General features: G+C 39.2%; 1 protein-coding gene across 2 annotated transcripts in view; it reads left to right on the top strand.

Annotated features, from left to right (window-relative positions):
* Nucleotides 1–27,077, top strand: part of LOC122801161 (anosmin-1-like) — a 1,574,635-nt gene that overhangs the window by 1,117,695 nt on the left and 429,863 nt on the right. For both annotated transcript variants that reach the window (XM_044070721.1, XM_044070720.1), the window contains exon 7: nucleotides 6,762–6,967. In XM_044070721.1, coding sequence (XP_043926656.1) covers nucleotides 6,762–6,967 — 206 coding nt within the window. The remainder of the gene's footprint in view (nucleotides 1–6,761; nucleotides 6,968–27,077) is intronic.

The raw sequence follows: 27,077 nt of genomic DNA, 5'->3' as shown, positions 1-27,077 counted from the left end.
GATAGATTGGTAAGATTGATATGTAGGTATAGGGATAAATAGGTAGGATTGATATGTAGGTATAGGGATAGATTGGTAGGGCTGATATGCAGGTATAGGGATAGATTGGTAGGTCTGATATGTAGGTATAGGGATAAATAGGTAGGACTGATATGTAGGTATAGGGATAGATTGGTAGGGCTGATATGTAGGTATAGGGATAGATTGGTAAGATTGATATGTAGGTATAGGGATAAATAGGTAGGATTGATATGTAGGTATAGGGATAGATTGGTAGGGCTGATATGTAGGTATAGGGATAGATTGGTAGGATTGATATGTAGGTATACGGATAGATTGGTAGGATTGATATGTAGGTATAGGGATAAATAGGATTGATATGTAGGTATAGGAATAGATTGGTAGGGCTGATATGTAGGTATAGGAATAGATTGGTAGGACTGATAGGTAGATATAAGGATTGATAGGTAGGTATAGAGAAATATTATTCTATATGAGGAAGATTTTATATGGTGAGGGGTCTATTAACAGTGTAGAATAGGTATAGGTAAGAAAAACGTACTGATTTAATTGTGTATGGATGTAGAGAGACAGAGAGAGATACAGGCAGAAGGGGAATGGATAAGCAGTACAGAGAGATAAAGGGAAGGCTGAGAGATATTATAGATGAAGAGATGACAGATAAATATTAATGCGATTGTTGTATATGAGCAAGGATTGCAGCGACGATAGGAAGAGGGAGTTTTGCTCAGGAATGAACTAGAAGTACGGTTGAGAGGGTTTGAGTAGGACATGGTGTAAAGCAGTATGCGAGGGAGAATGACAGCTGGGAATGCTGCTAAATGTTAGATGGAAGTAGACAAGACAAACAGGAGTGTTTAATGTGTAGTCTCATAATTTGCTGCTCCCACTAAAATAATAAAAAAACTTCTATGACTTTGGCCAGTTATTCATTCTCCAGTTATTTCCCTATATTGTTTTTACTTTATTTTATTTTTAATGTTTGACTGTGTATAAGCTCTGATCTCAATGGTCAAATTTCAGTCTCAGCTCAGAGAAAACTATAACAGTAGTACAGCTTAACTTGGATAGTACAGTAGGTAAAGTTAGTACAAGTAGAACAAATGACATTACATAATTTTAGATCATTAGTAACAAAAACAACTGATGTTTTCCTACAGATTACAGTGGATTCAGACTACCATTATTTATATTTGGACAATGTAAGAGGAGAGAGACAGAGGAAAAAGAGTAATAAATAAATAATCAGAATGGGAAGTGGGAATGAAAGAGGAAGGAGTGAAAAGTAGCTGGTTAAAGAAATGAAGTAACTATCTGTAGGCAAAATGGAATTATGTGACAGACTGAGTTGTTGACAGAAGTGCAAGAGAAATTATGTTATATTTTCTGTTTACATGCATTTACATTTTGCTTGGGTGAGCAGGTATATTACAGCAGCATTTTAGTCATCACTTTATTATGAACATTTATTCATGTTATTTGCTGAAAAGTATAGACTTATCGATAAGTCTTGCATAACTGCCTAACCTTTAACCTTTATTTATTTAGGTGCTTATTAAACCAAACATTCTACAGTAAAGCATAAAATAGTAAACAAAGGAAAATTAAAATAAAAGGACTTTGCAGAGTCTGATAATATATTTAACATTAAATTGAAACGTTTAGTTTGAAAATGTTGAAAAGTAGAGACATGACAGAAGAAAGAAAAAGAGACATGACAGAAGAAAAAAAAGAAATAAAGTAAGTGCTATTTGTAGTACCAATACATAAATTTTAAACAAAGGTCGGACAGGTATGGATAAAAGTACTTTTGAAAACTGCAACTAAGTGTATAGGAATGATAACTTTTGTAGTCAGTTCTAGGAAACACGGATGCCCTTCTGTTGTAACTCCACCTAAATAACCACCCATGTTCTTGCACAAAAGTATTGATTACATTATTCAATAGCTATGCATGGGAGCTATAACATTAATTGGCTGCAAATGCTGACATATTTAAAACAGCAACTGGCCACAAGACATGGCTTCTCTCAGGTGGCCGCTGAACTCACTTAACTAATGCAGTTTGTATGAAGTAGCTCTGTACTGAACTGAGTAACCACTGCCAAATGTTGCAAACACAGCAAGGTGGAAGTGTGAGACTACCATTTTCTTGAGCAAGGATCCATGTTTTGAATACTGAGCTCAGTACAAAGCACTGGTTTCCTATAATCAGATCATTTGGCACAGTTGCTACACCTGATGTGTCCTGTTAGTGTACCTCATCTCCATCTAAAACAAATCTGTTCCCTTAAAAGAAGAAGATTTTGAGGGAGCTTACCTGCCTTGATCTCACTACCTGTTCTTGAGAAATGGAAGGCTTGGCACTCAGACTAGATCAAGTTATCTGGCTCATAAGGGTCTCTATAATCCTGAGTTATTTATATGGCTAAAGACTCAGTTTGCCCTAGTTTTTCTGTGAGCAAAACTGAAAGACCACTCAGGAAAATAATTTACAAGCACTATTATAATATAAATAATATAAATAATATGAAAGTTAATAGAGCTTAATTTAAGCATGTGCAGCTGAGTGGTGGGCATAAGGAATTTAAGTTTGCTATACTGGGAAAGCTTAATACAAACCCACAGGGGCTGATTGGGAAACTAATCTAGAGTATACAGAATTACTCTGGCAGTTTAAACTGAATGCTAACTCCCTGCCAGGTTTAAATGAGTCTCTCTATTCAACCAGTTTTGTAATTACATTCAGTTAAGCTATTCATTTATTTATGTATAAAGTAAACTGTGGTTTATTAAGATAGGACTGATGAAATGTCAACCACTGATAGTTTTTAGTATTGTTTTTAGTTGTTTAACTACTATGTATTGTTTTCATTATATTTATTTCAGCAATTAATGTATTAGTGGTGAAGACTCCTTTAAGTCTTTAATTGGCAAAGATAAGTCTTATTATTAAAGAAAGTGATGTTTTTTTACCATTTTTATTCTGATGAAGTCTTGTATTTATTACGGAAGAAAGCACTCAATCAACTGAAGTATTAAATGTTTTTTGGGATTTTAAGAGTGTTGTTTCTTGTAGTGATCCCTCTGCCTGACACCTAGAGCATTATGTGTCTTGTTTTGTTGGTTATTAGTCATATTGGCAATGTTTATGCTGCTGATTTTGGATTATTACTTCAATATCAACATCTGTTTGTTTGACACCATGTGGTCAACACAAACAAATTGTCTCTAAAGAAACCACCACCAAGGAGAAATATGTTGTTGTGTCTTTCGGCTTTTCCCGGTTAGGGGTCGCCACAGCGGAACTCCAGATCGCTAATGATTGGCAGTAGATTTTTACGTACCGAGTTGCCGGCTCTGACACACAACCTTCAACGAAGGTACGCCCCATTCACGCATGTCTCCACACAGAAGACGCTCTAGCTGAGAATCGAACAGGACAACGTCTTACTGTGAGGTGACAACGCTACCGCAGCACCACCACCGCAGTACAAATGTTTAATTCTGTACAAACATAAAATATTGAGCACTTTAGCAACTGTTGCCTTCAGGTTCTAATGAAGGCAATAGTTGTTGAAAGTGCTCAATGTTTTATGTTTGTACAGCATTACATGTTTGTATATATTTCTCCCTGATGGTGGTTTCTTCAGAATTTTGTTCATTTTTGCCACCATTTCGTGACTTCCTAATATTTTCGTTCACAGATTGTTGACATGTGCAAGAGATCAACAGTTCCTGAGTAAGGGAGTATTCCTTTTCCCTGGGATTGTACAATCTTGGAATTATTATTTATAATTAACAGGGGGTGTTAGTGTGGGGGAGCACATCCCCTCAAAAACCTTGTTGTTCATTTAACCCACACTGGCTAATCACCAGAGTATGTCCAGAATGTGTCGACATTTTATATTCCACCTTTTGTACATTGATGTCTTGCAAGTTAACTTTATGTTCTTTGATCAAAAATAATGTGTGTGTGTGTGTGTGTGTGTGTGTGTGTGTGTGTGTGTGTGTGTGTGTGTGTGTGTGTGTGTGTGTGTATGTGTGTGGGTGTGTGTGGGTGTGTGCGTGCGTGCATGCACATGCATGTGTGAGCCTTTGCTTCATAGCTGTATAGTATCCCATCAAATCAGATAATCCTAAACCATCTTGTTTGAAGGGGCAATCATCTTATCCCATTTAACTCTACAACTTCTCCTCTGGTTGATTAAAAACATATGTCTGACTTGTATGTAAAACTATATGGACTGAAAACATTTTCACTGCTTGTATCTTGCTATACATATCCATAATCAAGAGCTTCCAGTTTTTATTTTATCTTTTATTTAGTCTGTTCTAACATATCCTTAGCTGCCATAATAGAATACTTTGTTAATCCATACACCTAAATACTTCATCTTATCATGTCCCCATAAGTATGGTATTGCTGAACTAGTTAATGTGTGGGTACACAGGTTACTGCTACAGCCTTTGTTTTATCTTCATTATTTGTATTTCCTGAAAAGACTTGGCACTGTTTCAAAATGTTCCACAACACAATCATTTCCTTTTCTGGATTTATCAAGTACAAAATAATATCATCTAGTAAAGCTAATTATTCTTCATTACCATAATAGTTATATCTTTGAATTTGTGTGTTTCTTATTTTCTTTGCTAATGGTTCTAAACATAAAGCAAATAACAAAGGGAAAAGAAGGCACCCCTGACTTGTTCCTCTGTATAAACACAGCTTATCAGAGAGGAATACTCCCACCTTATTTCTTGCCTCTGACCTGCCATATATCCTTCTAATTAACCCTATTATTCTATCAGGGAATGCAAATACTACCATTATTCTACTCCCAGAATCCCAGGAGAGTATCAAAAGCTGTCTCTACATCAGGACTCAACCATAGCAGTGTTTTCTCTGCTTCCATCTGGGTCATCATTGTTCTATTAGTACTGTCAAATGCCCCCCCCCCCCCAATCCACATTGATCCATATCTATCGATACTTGCAACACCTTTGACATTCTCTTAGCTAGTTTTAACATAACTTTATAGTTTGAAACTGAAATGTGTCTATATGAAGCTGGGTCTGAAGAGTCTTTGCATTTCCCTCATGTGATTGACATACAGAAAAGGTGCATTATATATTTGCAAACATTCGTGCACAGTGTTGTGCTCGTATTTGGTTGGTATGTATAATACATGTTTTATTGTATGGGGATTTAGTGCTGCTGCCTCAAATTGCTTGATTCTCTTGCTATTATCAGCTAGGAAGCATTTTTTGAATAGTTGACACATATTTTCTGTGTCCATATATTTTTTTCTGAGCCTCAGGTTTCTTCCCAAATCTTAATGACTTACCAGTAAATAAACTGATGATGAAAAAAGTGCACCAGATGTGTGTGTGATATGTGCACTATTGTCCATTTGTCCTATGATGGACTGGTGCCCCAGTCCAGGACTGTCATATGACTGTTGTTTGCTTGGATAGAGTCTGGCTCCCTGTAACTGTGTACTGCATAAAGTAGGTACTGAGGAATGAATGAATTAATTAATTAATTAATGAGTGATTGAGTGGGTAAGATCTTATACCTTGGTCTACACACTTCTGCACTAGCAAGAACACTTTTGCTGCTTGCCACTAGTACAAAAGGAACATTCTCATCTAAAGTAGAAAAAAAAATATTAGCGCTCTGACAGAGCTGTAGCTAGCTTGTCTGGTTCCCTGGGCTGTTCTCCATACTGCTTCCCTTTTACCCAGATTTGAGAACCAGAATGAAGTCTTATAAAACATATTCCACATTTTACTTTAACTGTAGCAGGTTTCTTGCTACAACTACTAACCTGCTGAATCACTAAATCCAACAACGAATGCAGTATCAGTGTTCATTTATGAATCTGTGACATTATCATCAGCTTCCTAAATGAATGTCAGTACTGCACTCACTCCCCACTAGCAACTGCTGATCATGCTCCTAATAACTTGCGCCCAGGACAGTTGCCCCATTTGTACCATCATAGTTACAACTCTGAGCTCTGACAGAGCTTTCCTGCCTCTAACGTGTTAAACACAGGTTTGATTGGTCACCTGGTGTTGGAGAACCTGGTGGAGGCAAGAACTGATAGGACAGAGGCAAGGCATCCTCTTTAAAGGGAGGCCCAGAGTGTTTGCAATTACTCACATCCTGCAGCTGAGACTAGGGTCACAGTGGTAGGCATGTGCTGAAAATGGAGAAGAAATGAACAAACATCCTTTCCTGTGAGCATGCAAGAACATATGCCTATACAACAATCTGAACTCATGGCATACTGCATGGTTTAAGGGAATAAACAAGGCTGCAACTCATCATATAAATACCTCCTATCTGCTCTCTAATGGCACTCAGTACCACCACCTTTCATTTCTCACCATCCACCATGAAAGATTAATGGAAGAAGAAGAAGAAATAACAATAGGTGCCTGGTGGTAGGATCTGACCTCCTTAGATCAGTAGATGATAAAGAACATAACTATAAAAAGTAAAAAGAAAGTGCAGATGCATTATTAAATCATTGTAAATGCATGCTTTTTTTATGGAGTGTGCCTCTTTTTCATCCTCCAACCACTTGATCCCCAAACCTTAATCCCTGATAGTTACCCAATCTCTGGCATATATCTGTGCAGATTTAAAGGACAGAAGTGGATGTTGTGAACAGTCATGTTAATGTGGTATGAAGATTACATCAGTGTTCTTTTTTTGCACTGTTTTACAGATCCCTTGCCACCCAGCTCACCAAAGAACATCAGAAGGGGCAACTTTACAACAAACCATGACGGCACAATAAATGTCCATGTTTACTGGGATTCACCCCAAGATGGTGATCTGGCAGTTCATCACTATAAAGTCTTCTGGAACCAGTGGGTACCAAAAAAACGAGTGCTATCTGCAAAGAAGGATAACTGGAAAATATCAGATGGAGTAAGTAGGTTCGTCTTTCATTGTCTCTTATCAGCAGACAATGTCTTTATTTCTTTGCAGGTATAAAGTGGAGCAGCAAACCTCTGCAACTGCTTAGTATTGTGTAGCATTTTTGAAAGAAAAGGAGCTGGTACAAACGTGTTGTGGCATTGCCCAAATTAACAATGCATTTACAGTAGGTATTATTTTGTGTTTCATTTGTTTGATTTAATGCTAGAAAGTGTCTGATAAATACAACAGTTGTAAAACATTCTGTTTATGCATATTTGATGTCCTCATAGTTAGTGTGCTTACCAAATGAACAACCATAAATAATCTTCTGGAATGTCTATAGCCTCCGTGAATTTGTTTGTTTGGTTTATACAAAACTACAGTAGTCTGCAAAAAATGTAGGTCACCAGTTTCCTCAATCCCCTCATTAAGAATTATACTCCTCTCGTAGTAAAAGGAAAGTTACTGAAATAGGAGATATTCTGAATGTTTTCAGGTCTCATTTTAATAAAATGAATCAACACAAACCAACAAAAAGAAGAACTGATGAGTGTCATTTTGTGATGCAGACAGGCACTGACACCTGTCAAATATTTCTAGATTACGTTCTTTTCAAATGACTTGATACTGCCTTCTCTAAGTTATAAAAAATGGAAATCTAGTACTTTTACTATTTGCATGATGTAAGCTTATAAGATTAAAATGAAGAACACACTAGATGGCCTGCCCAGATGTTTCCCATCTCAGACCAGTGGTGGATTAGGATTAACTGAAAATGTCCCAAAAGGATAACTAGAGAGTCTTAATTACCCTTTAGTAGTGAATTCTCTGCTCCAGAGGAAAAAGGCAAACAAATTCTGTTTTCTCCAAAAATCTTTATTAGTCGAAGGATGAATGCTTATAAAGAAATTCAAAAGTTACAAAGTTACTAAAAGTCTTTAGCTATCCCTTTGGAACACTTGTAACAATAAATGTCCTTACATTCACTGCTACAGTATTCATAACTTATAACTTATGGGATTTTCTGCCATGGAAGCCCATCATCTGACCAGTCTACCAAAGTCTACCGTGGCTTTAAGGTGTGCTGAAAGTCACCTAAATGCTCTTCGCATAGCGTATGGCATAAAGGTGACGTTCAGGCGTACCATCCTCAGAACTTCTCTGCCATCAGTCCAAATGCTGTTTTTAACTGTTGGTCTGGTTGCCTTCATCTGTTTTCTGCCATTTTTTGCTGTTTGTTTGTATTCAGGTGAATATTGCTGTTTACTGAATTCCTTACCATTGCAGATAAGTACCCAGTTGGGGTTTTGTTTTTTACCTTGAGTTTTTTGTGCTGTTTTGGGGGTTAATGGCATCCAGGAATGTGGAGACAGATTCCCTATAAAGACCACCATGAAAAGTGTCTTTTTTTGCCTAGGAGCTTCTCACAACCATATGTCTTGTTGGATTTGTCGAACGTTTGTCCCTAAAACCCTTCGCAGAAGGCTTTCTTCCCTTTCTTTCTGTCTTGAGAGCCAGCATTTTAAGCTTCTTGCTAAAGATACTATAGATGGAACTTTTCACCCAGAGGGTCAGTTGTCAGAGAAGAAGAAAGTGAAAAAGACAAGACAGGAATCTTCTGCTGTCCAGCCTCTCCTGGGTGTTTCTCCCGAGATTGTCACCTGGCTGTGTTGTCAGATTTCTCTGTCATGTTTGAGTTGGAGGCTGCCGAGGGTCTGGCAGGCAGCATGTCCGATGAGCCTTTGCAGGCATCCATTTTAGATCTTCAGGAGGAACTACACTTGATTGTTTCCAAGGAGTCTAGCGGGGTTCCACAGATTCTTATTACAGTTGTGAAATGCCGTCCTGAGTCAGAGCCTTCTCAGTTCTCTAGGATGGACATTCCTTTAAAAAAGAAACAGAAAACTAAACATGTTTCTTCTGCTTCTAAGGATCCACAGAGTGACTGGCGGGCCTTTACTCAGGGGTTATTTAATGCTTTACTGTCATTAAGGGCTCCTCAAAGGGTTTCAGTTCCTGTTCCTCCTTGATCCTCTTCTACACTTAAAAGACCCAGGGAATTGAATTCTTCTGAGGAAGAGTTGGATTCTGATGAAGAATCCCTTGCTTATTCTACCCAGATTCCTTTTTATTTAGACTACGGGTCTGAGGAGGAGGAATCTAATAGACCAGATACTCCTACTGAGGATATTTCTTTTGGGGACACAATCTCTAGGATGATGGATTTTTTTAAGTGGGATTGTGCCCAGGTTTCTGATATCCATGAGACATACTATGAGTTACTGCAGATGGAATCTCTTAAACCTGCAGTTATTCCTCCTATCTTGGCTGTTTAACTAGATTTTTTTCCAGTGCCTGTAAAGCACCTGATTCTCTGCCCACTGCTTCCAAGAAGTCTGATAGGTTTTATAGGGTGCCTAAGAATTGTTCCTTTTTGTTCAAATGTCCTACTGCTGATCCCTCTGTGGTGTCTGTAGCCTCTGATAAGCCGTCTCAATTGCTTCCGTTGTCCAAGTTGCTGCCTTCTGACAAGGACAGCAGAACCATGGACAGGCTGGGTAAGAAGATTTATACTTCGGCTACCCTAGCTTTTAGGGCTTTTAATTATCAGACCCATATATCTAGATATGAGTTGGTTCTTCTTTCTCAGGCTTGTCAGCTTTTTCCTGATCTTCCAGACTCTGAGTATAAATCTTCTGCTCTTTCCTTGCTAGGGACTTCCTCTCAGGTTCATACTATCAAATGCAGTTATGATGCAGCAGATATTTCTTCTAGGGCTGCTGCTTTTGGTTCAGTACTGAGAAGGGATTCTTGACTCAGGGTTCAACCTTATCTGATGATATTAAGGCTGAGTTGATGGACGATCCTCTGGATAAACTTTTGTTTGGGGAAGCGGCTGCTGGTTTAAGTCTCTTCAGGACAGGGGGAAGGCCTTACAAGAGCTTAAACATGCCTTTGTTTCTCCTGTGCCTAAATTTCAGAGAAACTACCATTCTAAGCCAGCCTTTGTTCATCAGCAATCTCATCCTCTGCTAAGGCCACTCTGACTGCAGGGATTCAAAAGCCTTCCTTTCCTGACAAACCAGGTACTGTCTGACTATCCACCTGTTCTGAGGCACATTCCTCTTTCTCTTCAGTTTTCTCATTCTCTTCCTATTTGGCTTCAACTCACACAGGGTTCTTGGGTTCTGTCAATAATTCATCAGGAGTCGTGGATTTCCCGTCCTCCTTTTATGGACATTCCTCACCCTCCTCTTGAGCAACTTCCTTTTTTCCTGGAGGTTCTTTGAGATATCTCATCTCAGGGTACTATTCAAGAGGTGCCCGTGTCTCAAAGGGGGAAGGGGATTTATCCAGGAATGATTCTAGCACCCAGAAAAGAGGGTACTTGGAGACCAGTTCTAGACCTCTCTCATCTGAACACTTTTCTGAAGGTGCCTTCCTTTCGGATGTTGTCCCTTCAGACCCTGTTTCCTGTCTTGCTCTCTCAGGCCTTTCTTATCCTCTTCTCAGGATGTTTTTGCATTTCTCTGTTGCTTCCTGGTATTTTCAGTCCTGCGCTTTGCCCTTTGGCCTTCCTCCTGCCCCAAGGCTGTTCATCAAATGCCTTGCTCCTGTGATTGATTTTTGGAGGTTTCAAGGGATCCAAGTATTTCCTTACTTGGATGACCTGCTGATCTAGGCATCCTCTCCATAGGTCCTTTTGCAAAATCTTCATTTTACCATTTCTTTTCTTCAGTGCCTGAGGTTCGTGATAAACTTCAAAAAGTCTTTTCTGATTCCTTCTCAGGATCATGTCTTTCTGGGTTGCAGGATTCAGATGTTGCCAGTGCTGGCATCCTTGCCTTCTCCAAAAGCCTTAACTCTCATTCTTACTTTCAAACTCTTCTTCCCCTGACCTCCATTACAGCCAGGGAGTTTCTGAAAGCTCTGGGGTTCATGGCTTCAACCATTCTGATGCTCACTCTGGCCAGACTCCACATGAGAAAGCTCCAGTGGTTTTTCAAATCCGTGTGGCTTTAACATGCACATCCTCTAGACTTTACAGTTTCTCTTCTCCCTTGTCTGAAGAAGTAACTTCTGTGGTGGATTCAGCAGTTGTCTCTGAATCTAGGGCTCCCTTTTCATCCTTCTCTTCCCTCTCAGGATCAGTTCACAGATGCTTCAGATGTGGGACTGGAGAGCAACGTTTGGCTCCCTGAAGGTTCAGGGAGTGTGGTCCCCTCGTCAGCAGAAGGAACATATCCACATCAAAGAGATGAGAGCTCTTATGCTGGCTCTTCAGGCCTTTCATCCTTTTTTCTCTCCAGAGCCTCTCAAGGTGTTCACAGACAATACCACAGTTATGTGGTATATCAACAAACAGGGGGGAACAAGATCTTACCTTCTTCACCAGCTAGCACTTCTGGTATGAGATCTAGCTGTCAGGAATCAAGTGACTCTTTAGGCAGTTTATATTCCTTCTGATCAGAACATTGCGGCAGACACTCTTAGCAGGTCCTTCACTTAATGCCATGATTGGATGCTTCACAGGGATGTGTTTTTTGGAAATTGTGCACCAGTGGGGTACTCCTGAAGTAGATCTCTTTGCTTCTCCTCTGAACAGACACCTTCCTCTGTTTTGTGCCAGAGTCCCAGGTCCTCTGGTATGGAAGGTGGACACCCTCTCATTTTCTTGGAAGGGGATTTTTTTATACATTTCCTCCCCTTTCTCTCATTCTGAGAGTCCTCTTCAAGATTCAACAGCATGCTCCCCAAATCTTTTGGTCTCTCTCTTTTGGCCGCAACAGCACTGGTTCCCTCTACTTCTGCATCTAGCCAAGGGCAATCATCGCAAGTTACCTCACAGGGTGGATCTCCTCATACAAGACAAGGGGTCTCATCCATCCCCACCTGTCAGAGCTTCAACTCAAGGGGACCCAGGTTGACAGTAGCCTTTCGTTTGACACTCATGTTGCTAAAGTAGTTAGGAAAACCTTCTATATCACCCACCTGATCATGAAGGGATTCACATCTAGATCAGGGGAGGTCATCGTCCCCCTGTACTCATCACTCATTAGACCTATGATTGAGTACAATGCCCCGTTCGGAATGTATCTGACCAGACACCTGCTGCAGCTTGAAAGGCCCCAAAAGTTCCTCACCAAAAGGATAAAGGGTCTCAAAAATATGTCTTATGCTGCCCGACTGAAAGAACTCCAGCTCTATTCAGTCTCATACCGCTTGCTCAGAGGTGGCCTGTGCCTGACATATAAGGCCATGTCAAACCCAGATTTGATGAATATGCTTCACCGCAAAAAATCTAGATCCCTCAGAACCACAAGGGCGGGAGACTTAAACCTTGACACGGTTATAAATAGAACGTGCTGGAGGGACAGATTCATCACCCAGAGACTCCCTATGCTGTGGAACAAAATCCCGGTACATGTGAGGCAGAGCACCTCTCTGGCCTTGTTCAAGAGGAATCTTGACCAATGGATGGGAGATTGCATATATACTCCAGGGATTACTTCAGTGTCACTGCTTGACAGAGGCACAGCAAAATGATAGGCATAGTTTTTATTCAAACTAAAGGGGTGGCGAAAGCCACATAACTATGGGCTAGGCTTATAAATGCCCTTGGGCAGATAGCCTAGTATGAACCTATGAACCTATGAACTGACACTGTGGGTGATAGGGTTTTGATTCCTCATAGGCATCTTTTTTTCTGAGGATGTGCTGCAGCTCCTGCAGGAGGCCAGGAAACCTACTACTAGGAAATCCTACTTATCTAAATAGAATAGGTTTTCTATTTGTTGTCTTTCATGTGATCTGGACCCACTTTCTGTGGATGTTCCTTTGGTTCTCTCTTATTTGTGTGAGCTGCTTAGTGCTGGTTTGGCCTATTCTTCTGTTAAGGCCCACTTATTAGCATTTTATGCTTGTCTGCCTTTAACTCCCCCTTTAGCTTCTAGTTTGAGGCTAAGCAATTTCTTAAAGGCGTCCTTAATATTAGGCCTCTCAGGAAGCCTGTTCCCCCTCCCTGGGATGGGATCTTAATTTTGTTCTGGAGAAATTGACTCAGGCTCTTTTTGAGCCTGCTGTTTCAGCTTCCTTGCAACATTGTTCTTGGAAGACAGCTCTTTTGTTAACTCTTACTTCTGCCACATGGGTGTCTGACCTGCAAGCCCTTATGGCTTGTCCACCTTTTTTTGTGCCCAAGGTGGATAATGAATTGTCACTTAATCAGTTCATTAATTTGCCTACTTTTTCCCCTCTCTGCAATCTGACAGTGAGATGGTGCTGCATATTTTAACAGCTCAGATTTTATTTGGATAAGACTAAAGCTATTAGAAAATCTGATCAGTTGTTCAATTCCTTTCATCCTAGGTCTTTAGGACTGGCTGTTTCTACTTGGATTTCAAAGGCTCTATCTTTTTGTTACACTTTTCGTGGTGAGAGCCTTCCTATTCTGTAAAGGCTCATTCTACTAGAGCTGTGGCTTCCTCTGGTGCTTTTTTCAAGGGCTCAAACACTAATTCTATTCTTGAAGCAGCTGCCTGGACTTCTGTGCATACTTTTACCAAACACTAAAAGCGGGATGGTATCTCCAGAGCTAGAGCTGGTTTTGCTGATGCCATTCTTCATGGCTTCTTAGAGGGCTCTGTTGCTGCTTCCTCCTCCCAAGTTTCTTCCTGAGCTTTGGGACTCTCCCATAAGTTATGAATACTGCAGCGGTGACTGTAAGGACATAGTACAGTTGTGTAAAATCTTACCATAATGGTAGATGTCCTTGCCTTCACCGCTGCAGTATTCACTCCCACCCTCCATCCCCTAGTCTTTTTTCCTTCCTGAATGTGCATGTTTTCTTTAGTTTTCCTTGGACTGCTGTTCCTACTGGGGTAATCAGTTCAGAGGATAGTATGCCTAAACATCATCTTTATTTCCTACTCTATGCAAGGAGTGTTTAGGTGACGTTTAGCATACCTTAAAGCAAAGATAGGCTTTGGTAGACTGGCCGGACGATGGGCTTCCACGGCAAGGAATTCCATAAGTTATGCATACTGCAGTGGTGAAGGCAAGGACATCTACCGTTATGGTAAGATTTTACATAACTGTACACTCACACAGATGTACGTTTCCATTTCAGAGGCACCGGAAGCTGTTGAAGATTTGGGGGCCGGAGGGTGAGATGGGCACTTAGTGATCTAAAAAGGGCAATTTTTTAAAACTACTTACTACCACAACATAGGTTCACTTGGAGGACATTTTATGCTTAGCCAATTTCCCTTTTGGTACTTGAATTAACATTTCCTGATTGGTCTTACCTATCCCATGGCTGATAATTGTATATTAGGCCTAGTGAGAATAAATGTAATCATACTATAGATAATTTGAGGTGAACCATGTAAGGGATGCAGCATTTAGGAACTGCCTCTATCCGTTAGTGGCATGAGGGGCAGTCCTGAGTACATTGTCTATTAGCCATCCTTAGATCCAAGTTGTGCATTTGAATATGGACAGGGATGAGCTTTGTTTTACTTGAATGGATAGTCTGTTCTGGAACAGTGGTAGCCTCTGTGATATATATCCATCTCTCCACAACATTCAGTTTAGATACCTGAACTGAGTATTTCTGAAGCCATTTGACTTGCTAATGTTCAATAGGTCCATCTGTATTAGGTCGGAGGATGCCTTGTATGCCAGATATGTCACCTCTAAGCACTCTGTATGATATTGAGTATAGTGATAAATCTTTGAAGTGGTCCATGCAAGACCTATTGTTTAGGACTTGTATCCTATAGTAAGCTATCTCTGTAGGTATTGCAATTGTTGCATGGGTCTGGCCAGATACATGCCAAAGTGGGCATTATACAAACTGATTTACTTAATGAGGGCTTTGTAAAGGGGGACAATAACATCTCTAGATCTAGTCAAAATCAATTTGTTTATAAGCTGTGCAATATAGAAAGACTTTCTTATGACTCTGGGCACATGATGGTCAAACGGTAGGTCACTGTACATACAAGTTCCCAAATGCTAAACAACTGGGTCAGTTCTCAGGAGGCATTGTCAATTTTGGAGTTTCCTGGAGTAGATGACTTCCCATAGGATACGATAATGTATTTCTTGGACTTTAGTTTCATGATTCTGGCACTAGTTATTGTTTGGGACAAACCTTCCTGTGTGATGGCTAAGTCATTTGGGGATTCAATAACTGCTCCTAGCTTGCAGTCATCTCAAACTTAGCTGGCCAAAGCCCTTTGGTATTTCCTTCTACTTTGGAGATGTATATGCCAAACAGAAAGTCTCAGCACTGAACCCTGGGGGACTCCACTGGTGACTGGCCTCTTCCCCTATTTTGATCTCCTACATCCTGTGAGCAAGCATACCTTCCTGATTGTATTAAATTATATTCCTTTTATAATACAGCACCACTTGTTAAAATGTGTTTTAAATTTGTAGTTTAGAACAGTCTTCTTGTAAGCAATGGAACAAAATGTATGAACCAATAATGAAAAAAAACTACCCATCTCAGAAACTTTCAACCATAAAACGCCACTCAAACTTCTGTCATTACAATCCACCAATAAATATGCAAAATCTCTGCAGAAGTAAGTCATCTAAATAATTCCACATTAAAGGGATCTGTAACTAATGAAGAGGTTGCTGCTAGCAAACTTTATATTTCATTTTTTCATCTACAAATAAAGTGCCTGTTGCCCTTGAAGAATAAATTGCTTACTCTACATTAAAAAAATGAAAAGCTAGTAATTTTGCAATGTGGAATTGATGGCAAACTGATAACAGAAGCATAGTTACTAGGTAACTCCTCCAAAGGAGGGCATTCATAGGACTGCAGCATCCACTCCCTTTAAAGTACAACACAGTACAGTTATTAGTGATCCATCTGCATACTGTGGAGGTAGAACCCACAGCCTTCTGCATCAAATGTAAGTATACTACCTGTTATTCTACTAACAACGCAAACAGCTTAGCATAAGTAGCACTAAACATCTCTTCCCCTAAAGCTGTCAGCTCCTTATAAAATCCACTTGACACGCAACTAAATCTCTCAACTTCGCAGCACAAGAAATCTGGAAAAAGCCAAAATTTATTGGGGGGAGGCCCAAAACCAGGGACACAGTCTAAATATTCCTTGTATAATCATAGAAAGTTGCTAAAATAAAGTGTTTTATGTTACCATGTGTTTCCTGAAAGATAGGAAGACTGAAACTTAAAGGGCTATCATTATTTTTTGAATTCAGTTCTCAGTGATTTGCCAGAAAACCACAAATTTTAAGAGGAACAGACCAAAAGTGTGAGCCAAATATTCTGAGAAAATCTGGACAGTGGATAGCTATGGAGTCAACTCCCTGAATCACAAGTGGTGGTATGGGTAGAGAATTCAGGCTCTTGTTTGAGCCTGAGTAACACTGACCACCAGGTATACCTAACTGGAGCATTTTACACAGACAGACACACACACAGACACACACACACACACACACACACACACACACACACACACACACACACACACACACACACACACTGCTGTAACACAGAGCAATAAGAGAACAAGAACAGCTTGTTTACTTAGTTTAACTTTCACGTGTGAATCCACGTTAGCGTGAAAACTCCACTTCATTAATTTTTTTCCGACAAGTCTTGCAGCTGTAAAAGTGCCCCCCCCCCCCCCCCCCCGGGCTCTTTGGTTTCGGCTCCCATGTTCCATTTCTTCATTTTTCCCAAATTATCCAAAGTCATTTTATAACTTTAGTAACAACATTCGTTTGTGCATTTTATATTAAAAAGAACAATCACAATGCTATATAACCAAGCTCCTTTTATTAGAATACCACACAGTAAGGAGATTTGCCTTAAAAGACTTCTTCAAACTGAGGGTTTACTTGTAACTACCAATATTTTATAGCAGATAAAAATGGCATGACCAATAAAAGAATGGCTGGTGTATTAATAATCATAATGAAATAAAAAATACTTAGACATTAAAGCATGTCTTTACTTTGATATAAACATTATAGTGTATATTAATGTTTCAGTTTCTTTGCCTTAAATATCACTTTGAAATTCTATACATCTTTAAAGCTAGACTTCTTATAAGCAATCAGACTGATCTGTCACAGATATTATTTCCAGTCCAAAATATCCTCAGTGTTTCCACCTCTAGGACCAGTTAATGCATGACCAGTAATTGAAAATTTAAACTTTTTTTTTTAATTCATAGATACATCTGAGACCCTACAGAGTCTTGATGAGATATTTACACTGAATGGTGGATATTTGTTCATATATACATCGCAGTGGCTTGCATGAAATTCTGCATAATTGACTGACCTTTAACCTAGCATATAGGGTGTTCTGAATAATATAAGAAAAAGATACCTGGAACCTTGGAATTTATACCTTTTATGCATACTAAGCCATTACCATTATGAATAAACTGCTACTGTTGGCAAAAGCTGCAAGAAAATAGACCCTTTCTTTTGAAATTACTTTTCAGTATTTTGAATATGTCTTTAAAAGAGTCAGAAAACCAGATAAAATTCTCCAATTATCAGAGGTCATTTTGTGATAATCCAAGTATCAAGAGAAAGGAGTGAAAGCATCTGAATGCTTCACTTATCAGTGTTAATTAAAATTTCAGACTGTGACGTATTTATTCTTGCTCCTAATATTACTTTTAACAAGGGAATTATAAAAGGTTTCCCTTCCCTCTGCTGTGGTGTTAATATTACTCGGAACTATTTTTTTCATTCTCCCTAGCATATTGATGTTCATCCTCAATCAAGTGGTTCAGACCTGCTGCTTTTCCCATAACAATATTTTCCTTATTCATGCAGGATGCATACCTCTAACTGAAATGTCCATTAATCATCGAAAAAATATATATCAATAACTCAACAACTCCTTTTTGTATATCTTGCTGCCAATACAACCATACTGTTTTTAAATTCAAATCTCTAGAAACTAATTTTCCTCTTTATTGAAATGTAATATAAACTTCTTGAAGTGAGGAATCTGGTTAAGGTGTACTCTATCTTTGTTTTGCTTAGTTGCCTTAGAATGGTAGCTTGCTTCCTGGCTTACTGCTCTTGAAGTTTGTTTTAACTGTTTGAAACTTGTTTACTCTATTGTAAATTATTAGAGACTACACTTCCATAGCTCAGTTATGCTGAGCGTTTAATTTGAAACTACAGTTGTTGTGTCTTTCGGCTTTTCTCGGTTAGGGGTCGCCACAGTGGAACTCCAGTCCGCTAATGATTGGTAGTAATTATCTTTTTTCTGTAGTTAGCCGCTTGTATTTTGTGTTGCTGCTTACTGCGTTTGTATTTGATTTTTGACTGTTAAATGCCTGTTTAAATCACTTGAAATGCTTAGCGACTGCATTGCCATAGCACATTAATGTTGTGCGTTTCTTGTTTTCTTCCTGGAAACTGCTTTATTTTCCTGTTAAGTTCGATCTTTGCTGTTGTTGTCTGAGTAACTCACTAGATTTTTGTTAGCGACTACACCACCTTATCACATTTATGCTGTGCTTTTCTTTTATTCTGGAAAACATATTTTCTTTCCTTTTTTGCTCAGTTGCTATAGTGTCACTGTGAGTTTACAATATTATTTTAAATCACTCAACCTGCTTGGTGACTACATTACCGTTACTACACTGGCCACCATTGCCCTACAAGTGTGTACCCATTTCAATTGCTGCTTCATACTGGACACGGGCTATTCTCACATGAATTGGTCCCTCTTGTCTGTTTGAACTGCTGACGTGTCCCACATAACCCCAAACTGTGTGTGTACTCATAGGTCTTAGCAGAGGTTATTTTTCTTACACTGTGCCTAATTATCTTGCAACTAATGAGTCTTTTGCTACCACTGTATGATTTTGGGCCCGTGGTTTGTATTTGCATTTGTTTTGGCTACTGAAAATGCCTGACTGGTACCTTGCCCCACGTGTTGGTCTGTGCTCCATTTAGTTTTATGTCCCCTATCTACAGCATTTAGGGCTTCTGGTGTTTCTCTTATTATCCTGCCCTAGTTAGTGACCATCACTACTAGTTCTCTAGCCTTGTCTCTTTCATCTTATTTCTGGTGTTGTCTTTTGTTGTTCCTGTGTCTCGTTTTTTGTAATTTATGAAGCCTGAAAACTGTTTTTTGTATTAGCCTTGCTATACCTAACTGACTCTTAATCTCAGAAGTTAAGCTTGCGGTCCCAGATTTTTGCCCTAGATGTACCTGAATTTATGCAACTGTTTTACTAGTAATATTGGTCTGCTTCCAACCTGTGACCAATTTCTGTTTAATATTGTGGTTCATTGAAGATTACTTATTATTTCCGGACTAAATCTGCTGCCTTATTATACAATAATTGCTGTATTTGTTCTAAATAACATGTACTGTTTTTCTGCACCACATATCACAAACAATGAAATTCTCCCTACAGGCTATAATATCTTTCGCTCTAACAGAGTCCCAAAAAAGGGGGTGGCATAGCCATCCTCTACTCCAATAGCCTAAACCTCTCACCATTCCCCTCTCCTATTCCTGACTTCCACCCAGCTGAACTTATTATCTTAAACTGCCACCTTAATCCTCATAAGAAATTTGCTGTCGCCACCATCTATCTTCCCTCCAGGAAATAATCTACCCATCCTAGAGAATATTCTGTCCTGGTTTTCTGGCACTATACCCTACAAAAACCCTTATTTTAGGAGATGTTAACATAGACTGGTCCAAAATTACTACTGACTCTCCTCAACTTAGTATCAGCCTACGTGGTTTCCACTAACTGATCTCATCCCCCACTCGCTTACACAAAAACCCATTATCCAGCTCAACAATTGACTGAATTCTCACCAACTCCCCCCACCACTACCACAACCCCACCACTCTACCAGATTCCCTTAGTGACCATCTCTCTACATCTGTCTTAGGATACACCTCCCAAATTCACAAACCCCACCTCTTCAGAGACTGTCGCAAACTATCCAACTTTAACATCTCCCAATTCATCTCTATTCTTTCCAGTATAGACTGGTCTGCCCTCAGACAAATCCCTTTCAATGATGCTGTAAGCATGTTCAACAGCATCTTCCTGAATACTTTAGACTACCTTGCTCCCTCTAGGAAGGTCAGAATAAAATCAAATCTGCCCCATGGGTCTCCAAGGAAACTAGATCCCTATTGCAAGAAAGAGGCAGGGTCTGGAAAGCCTGGACCAAAACTAAACAACTACCCCTTCTACTCAAATATAGACAACTATGATCCTTGCTAAAAAACAAACTACAAAAGACAAAAAGTCCTACAGTAACACTGCCTACCTCAATAGCAAAACCAACCCTCAAACGTTTTGGTCTACTCTAAACAACATCCTTTCTCTAGGTTGTCCCGCAAACCCCTCCCCTTACCCAAACACATCCCCATAGGAAACCGTTACCCTCCTCAGTAATCACTTCATTGACACCATCCAAAAACTCATACCCTCTAATCCTAGCACTACTGCCATACCTACCCTTCCTAACCCTACAAACCTAACTATCTTCTCCTTTCACCCTGTTCCTACTTCTTACATCAAATCTCTTCTTCTTAAGCTCAAACCCTGCTCTCCCTCTACTGACAATCTAAATCCTACCTACCTCAAACTTGCCGCTAAATCTATTGCCTATCATATATCCATCCTAATCAATAGATCTATTCAAGAATCCACTGTGCCTACCCTGTGAAAATCCTTCTTCACTATTCCTCTGCACAAAGGTGGGAACTCCACTGACCCTGGCCATTCTGTCCCCCCTCTCAAAGATACTTGAAAAATGCATTCACTCTCAGCTTCTTAACCACCTCCTCCAGCATAACTTTCTCACTTCCACTCAGCATGGCTTCCGTCCCAACCACAGCACAACCACTGCCCTCCTATCCTTTACCCATACCATTGCCGAAGCCCTTGACAACAGCAAACTCATATCCTGTTTTTTCCTTGGCCTTTCCAAAGCTTTCAACACAGTCTCTCATACTCTACTGTTATCTAAACTTGCTAAACTTAACCTATCATCTTTCTCCCTAGCTTGGTTCTGTAGCTACCTATCCTGTTGACAGCAGTCCATCAAATGGCTCTCATCCTTTTCACCTTTCCTTCTTATCCCAACTGGAATATCTCAAGGTTCGATCTTGGGTTCCCTCCTATTCAGTGTCTTCACCAATGATCTCTATACATCTTGCAATCAATCTTTTCTCATCCAATACGCAGATGACTCTACACTCATACCCTAACCCAACATGCCTTTCTATCCACCAAAGTATGGCTATCTGATAATCTAGTTATTCTTGACCCCAAAAAGACCAAACTTCTACTTTTCCTGCCCCAATCTCTTACTAACCATAATGCTACCTTTGCTATTAAATCTTCAAACAACACGATTATCCACCCGATACCCACACAAAACCCCTTGGGGTCATCATTGATGATGAACTCAAATACAACCTGTACATATTCCAATGTATAAAAAAAAAAAAAAAAAAACAACAGAAACTGGGGTTACTTTATCATAACAAAAAATTTCTAACCCCCATGCCAGACTCACACTAGCACAACCATTCCTCCTGTCCTCCCTCCTTATGCCACCCCAGTACTTACCAACATTCAAACCACAACCCTGAACAAATTCCAACAAACATACCACAAAATTACAAAATTTATCACAGACGCTCCATACAAGGTACATCAGTTCATTGCATTCATTACAAACTTTCATCCTGCCCATCTTTGTCATCCTTTATCTCCACCTATACACCACCTCAAACCCTCCGTACATCTAACCAGCAGCTACTTGAAATTTATCATCCCAAGAAAACTGGGGCAAGCTACTATACAAACATTCTGTTGCCTTTGCTTTAAAAAAACTCCCCTTAGACAGACATTCCATCGCCCAATCATTACACTTTAAAAATGAACTAAAGCAATATCTGCTCAACTCCAAGACTTGACCCTGCCAAGATCCAACATGAGCTCCATTTCACCCTCTATAATTTCTCTCTCATCTCACTCCCACATCTCCATGTAAGACGGCAAGTGTTAAATGCTCTTAATCTTGAAAGATTATAGTCTCATATAAAAGAGTTCTTTCTCCTTTACTTCACAAATTCCTCACTTTAACCAGTTGCTTCCAAATAAAGACTATGTTCAGACCATTTTCTTGATGTTCAGTCCAATTTTGCCTACTGTAACAAATGCGTTTATCATTGTTTTTATTGAACTGAAGTTTAAGAAGTTTGTTTCACTCATTTGAAGCTTTAACAAGTTTATCATGTATAATGCATAGGGAGAAGCTGAGGTTTTGTGTCAGCTCAACACTCTACTGTAAAGGGAAGATGCTGATTCTGCGGCTGCATGAACACAGCTTATTCTCAAAAATGTGGAGCAAATGCTTATGAGTTGCACTCATTCAAACTTGGCGTGAGAGGCATGAGGCAGCATTGCACACTTCACTCCATGATTAGGGACAGTTCAAGACCTTTCAAATTAAGACATCTCCCTTTCCCACAGAAAAAGAAAACATTCCACTTCTCAGTCACAGCAATGATATCCCCTTCCCTGACCTTTAAACCAAAATGCAAAAAGGTCACACAGACACACCAATTAGTAAAAACTACTAGAAAACCTAGCCAAACTAGAGTTTTCACTGTGTGATACCTTAGACTTCCTGTAATAAAGGTCCATGGGATATATGCAAATGACCCTCTAAGGACATCAAGTGTTTTAGATCATAAGAAGGCTGAAACATGCATGTCTACAGCTAGTGGGGTTTGGCGTTATTAGCCTGAATGTATCCACAAAGACTTAAAAAGAAAAAATAAAAAGTCATGGACTTCCCTGACTGTGAGATAATCAAGTACAGAAGAACCTGAGGGTCAGTACTGGGAGCCCAGAAAAGTTTAAAACAATATATCTTTCTTTCATATTTGAGAAGTTTTGGTTGTAGTGCTCACAGAACATAGGTTGCTCGGCCCCAACTGTCCTTTTTGTTAGTGTTTACTGTCTTCTTGTCTTTCAGATCATTCTGTTCTACTCTAAAGAGTGTACTTTTTTATAACATTTTCTGTTTTAACCACATTGCTTTCATTGTCAAATGTACATGTTGAGGGTTTTAAATAATTCTGGTAAAAATCATTTAGAAGTTATGAAATGACTTTAAATAAACAATTAATTGCATCTTGTTGAAACTATATATATGTACTCCATACTGTACATGAGCCGTAAAACTGTCTGTTGTAACATGTTTGGAAAATGAGCTGAATGCATTAACAACACATAATTGAATTCAGCTGTATATTGGTGCCAGTAACAATAAATTATCATAACAGACAGAAGAACTTGCATGTTTGGAGACAAATATGATAATTGCTCTCTATTTCTGCAGTTAAAACAATATTGTTATATTGCTTTTGAGGAATCATCTGCTTAAATATGTGCACGATAGCTTTCTATAGCCATAGACAGAGTAGAACCAGTTAATGTGCTACAGATTGTGGGAGCACATGAGAAAAACTCCCCATAGGAATGCAAACAACAAAGGTATCACATCATCGCTCTAACAGCTTTTGGCATAAGTCATATTAAAAAGAAATGTAAGCATATGTGCATAAGCCAGACTATACTAATTAAACTGTTTAAATTCATTATCAGTCAGAGGACAGCCTGCTTAAGATGCAGACTGATTAGTATATGCCTTGATACTAAAGTGAGTCATACTTAGTACAACTGAGCCAGGGAACAGTTAAGATGGTTAATTAAAGTTAAGGCGAGATGGGGAACTGGAAAAAGGGAGAATTTCACAGCTTACCTTGGTGGTATTTACTGTGGTCCTTTAGAATTAGCTATAAATAGGTAAGGGTATTGGGAGATAGAACTTGTCCCTGAGAGAGTACTGGAGGATTTTACATTCCCTACCATCACCCCCACCACTGTAAAAACACAAATTAAGTTCTTGTTTTTTTTTTTTTTTTACTGTTTCTTATTTCACCTTAACCACAGTTGGCATTGTTATGTAGAACCTTAACTGGACATTTACAAATGCAAAGATGTTTTCAGAATATCATCTTACAACATGTGACAATTAAAGATTAATTAGTTCTTAAGTAGAAAGTATGTCATGGTTTGTCAAGTTTATCTAAACTGCCAAAAAACAAAAATTAGGATATGAGATGGAGACTTTCAACCCTGGATCGGATACGTTGCCCAAAAACCTGATGCAGAATTTTACTTGCGGCACTGGTAACTTGAACCTAATTAGTTACCCAAGGACCACATGTAGATTTTACATGTGATGCAGATGAGCAGGCTTGATTATTAACCCATGTACTTGATGGAAATTTGACCTGTGACACATGGGACCTGGGCATGGTTACTTACCCATGTACCTGTCAAAAGGTCATGTAAGACAGGATCCGTATGGCTGGAGAATAGCTATTCTCAATGGGATGTGTTAGGGTTTAGACCATTTCAAATAAACCCCTGTCATAGGAGAGATTCTACAATAGGTAGGTAGCATTCATGCTGTAGAGTGAGAAGACGTTCAGATAGCCATACACATGTATTCACTGGTCCATTAGAATCATTTTATATCATGCAACCATAGAAGAAGCACTTGAGGATTGATAAGTCAAAAAAAAAAACAATGTATGACCAGTGAAACTGTTCCACACATAGTCTTTCCTCTCTTCTTGTTTAAAGGTTATATCAAGAGGCATAAATGGGCACAATGATGGTTCATGAGGCGAGGAGAAGTTTAAATGTAATGGCAGTGATCCCATAATACCCAAACTGAAATACCTCACTTTCTAAGGTGCATTATTCAGGTATAAAAGCTAAGTGATCCTGCTCACCGTGCAGGACACTGGAAACTGCTGATAGCTAAGTTTCTAAGTTGGTAAATCTGTAGCCTATAATGGTGAAAACCTACATGAAGTGCAATGCTTTAGCCACCTATGAAATGGACATCCTTACTGTACAAGAAAATGCCCAAACTGAAATGCAAAATAAAAACAGCTTTTTATAGAGAATAATTGCCAAATACGTGGTGGTGGTGCTGCGGTAGCGTTGTCCCCTCACAGTAAGACGCTGTCCAGTTCGACTGTCAGCTAGAGCGTCTTCTGGGTGGAGACATGCGTGAATGGGCATTCCATCGTTGAAGGTTGTGCATCAGGGCTGGCAACTCGGTACGTAAAAATCAACTTCCAATCATTAGCAGACCAGAGTTCCGCTGTGGCGACCCCTAACCGGGAAAAGCCGAAAGACACAACATAGGGAATAATTTCCAATTGTTATATCCAGTTTACCTTTTTCCATCTTTGGTGGGTAAATTCTCACCCTGGCTAACAAACTGCTAGCACACTCCAAGGCCTTGCTAAGATCACCTTGTGTTCAAGCTCTACATGCATTATGAATGTTAAGGCTCTTTTATTCTCAAGAAACAATAGTCAATAGAACTTTGAGGCTTCAGATCAGTGAAAATCCACTGAAAATTAGTTAGTCAGACTACAGTAATTCTGTGATCCAAATTTTTTCTGTAATGTTTGCAATAAAAAAAGATGGCATTGCAGTTGTAGGTAAAAAAGGTGGGAAGTATGGCAGAAAAAAGCAGTAAAGTACTGACTAGCAGTCTGATCAACAGTATCTGTTTCTGCACTAATACATGCAGTTAGTGCATTTGTGTTATAGATGGCAACAACTGGATGACTGATGGAACCATTTATGGAGTTCTAGTGTTTGATAAATTTGCTGTATTTCATTCTCTCACTGACCACTAAATGCAATTTAGGATTGTGGGAGAGCTGGTGCCCATCCAAGCAGAAAATAGTGTGACATAACATGATAATTCCACTAGGAAATGCATAGGGGGGCAGTGATGTAACCACATATTTACATTCTGTACGTGCAGCCTTATAATGTTGCCCCCACCCCTCCTCATATTCTGTAATTATACACATCTCTCCAAATCATGCCCCCTACACACTGAACAAGTTATGCATTATTTTCATATATGGACTCTTATGCGCATGAGAAGAACTTGGATTTCAGTCAGTAGGCAGCTGTCTAAACAACCAGTGTATCAATTAATATGTTTTAATTATTTTTATCTCTGTAAACCGTGTTGCTTCTCAGAGCTGCGTAGGAAATAATGCACTCATTGGAGTACAATGGGTATACCTGGTTACACCCTAGCTAGTGGATGGTATTGATATGCATAGGTAAGGCCAAATAGAATGCTAGGCTATGGGATGGAAAGATGGAATTAGTCAGGATGGAAAAGAGATTTTAGTTTGAACTGATTTCATTGTCAAGCCTAGGTGGGTGCCTTCAAGTAGTGGACCCACAAGACAAAACTGATAGCTATAGGTATAGATATTGATATAGATATTTTGTGTATGTCATGGAGAAAAATAGGAATAAAAACAGAGGAGTGAGATGCACTTATCCCAGGATAAATTATGTGCCCAACCCTGGCATAGTCAATAGGGACAAGGCTGGTAAAAAAAAATATGTAAAATTCTCTAAAGTTAAGAAAGATCTTGACACAGTATTAGGCCATGATCCCACAATGACAACATAAAATGATAGTCCTCAAAAAGTACAAAAAATGTGGTAATCCAGGTAAGAGGCTTGGAAGCAGTGGGGTACACACTTGGGGCTAAAAATGAAATCATGTTTTCTTATTTCTATTCAATAAACCCAGAGTTTCCCAAAACGATTTATACTGCAAGAATGAAGGAAATATAGAAAATCATTGAAATATAAAAATGTCAAAAAATTACAGATGTCAATCTAAGATCACTAATTGAGCAAATAAAAACAAAACAGTATGTAGATAAGAAAACATTGAGTGAATTACAAAAACAAAAAAATGCAAGAAAGAAAGTATTAAGAGAGAAAGGAAAAAAAACATGGGTATTTGCAACCTTGAATAAAGGGGAATGGACTCAAGAAAAGAAAAGGGACCTAATATGGTGTGGCTCATTTGCATTAATTGATCCTAACAAATATTCCTAAAGGAAAGTCAGAAATCATTAACTGTACATATGGCAAAGATACCCAGAATGGTAAATATTATAAAAAGAT

This window comes from Protopterus annectens, chromosome 4.part1 (genome assembly GCF_019279795.1).
Source record: "Protopterus annectens isolate FY-2018-M chromosome 4.part1, PAN1.0, whole genome shotgun sequence".
Lineage (NCBI taxonomy): Eukaryota > Metazoa > Chordata > Ceratodontiformes > Protopteridae > Protopterus > Protopterus annectens.
This window is presented reverse-complemented; position numbering and strand designations above follow the sequence as displayed.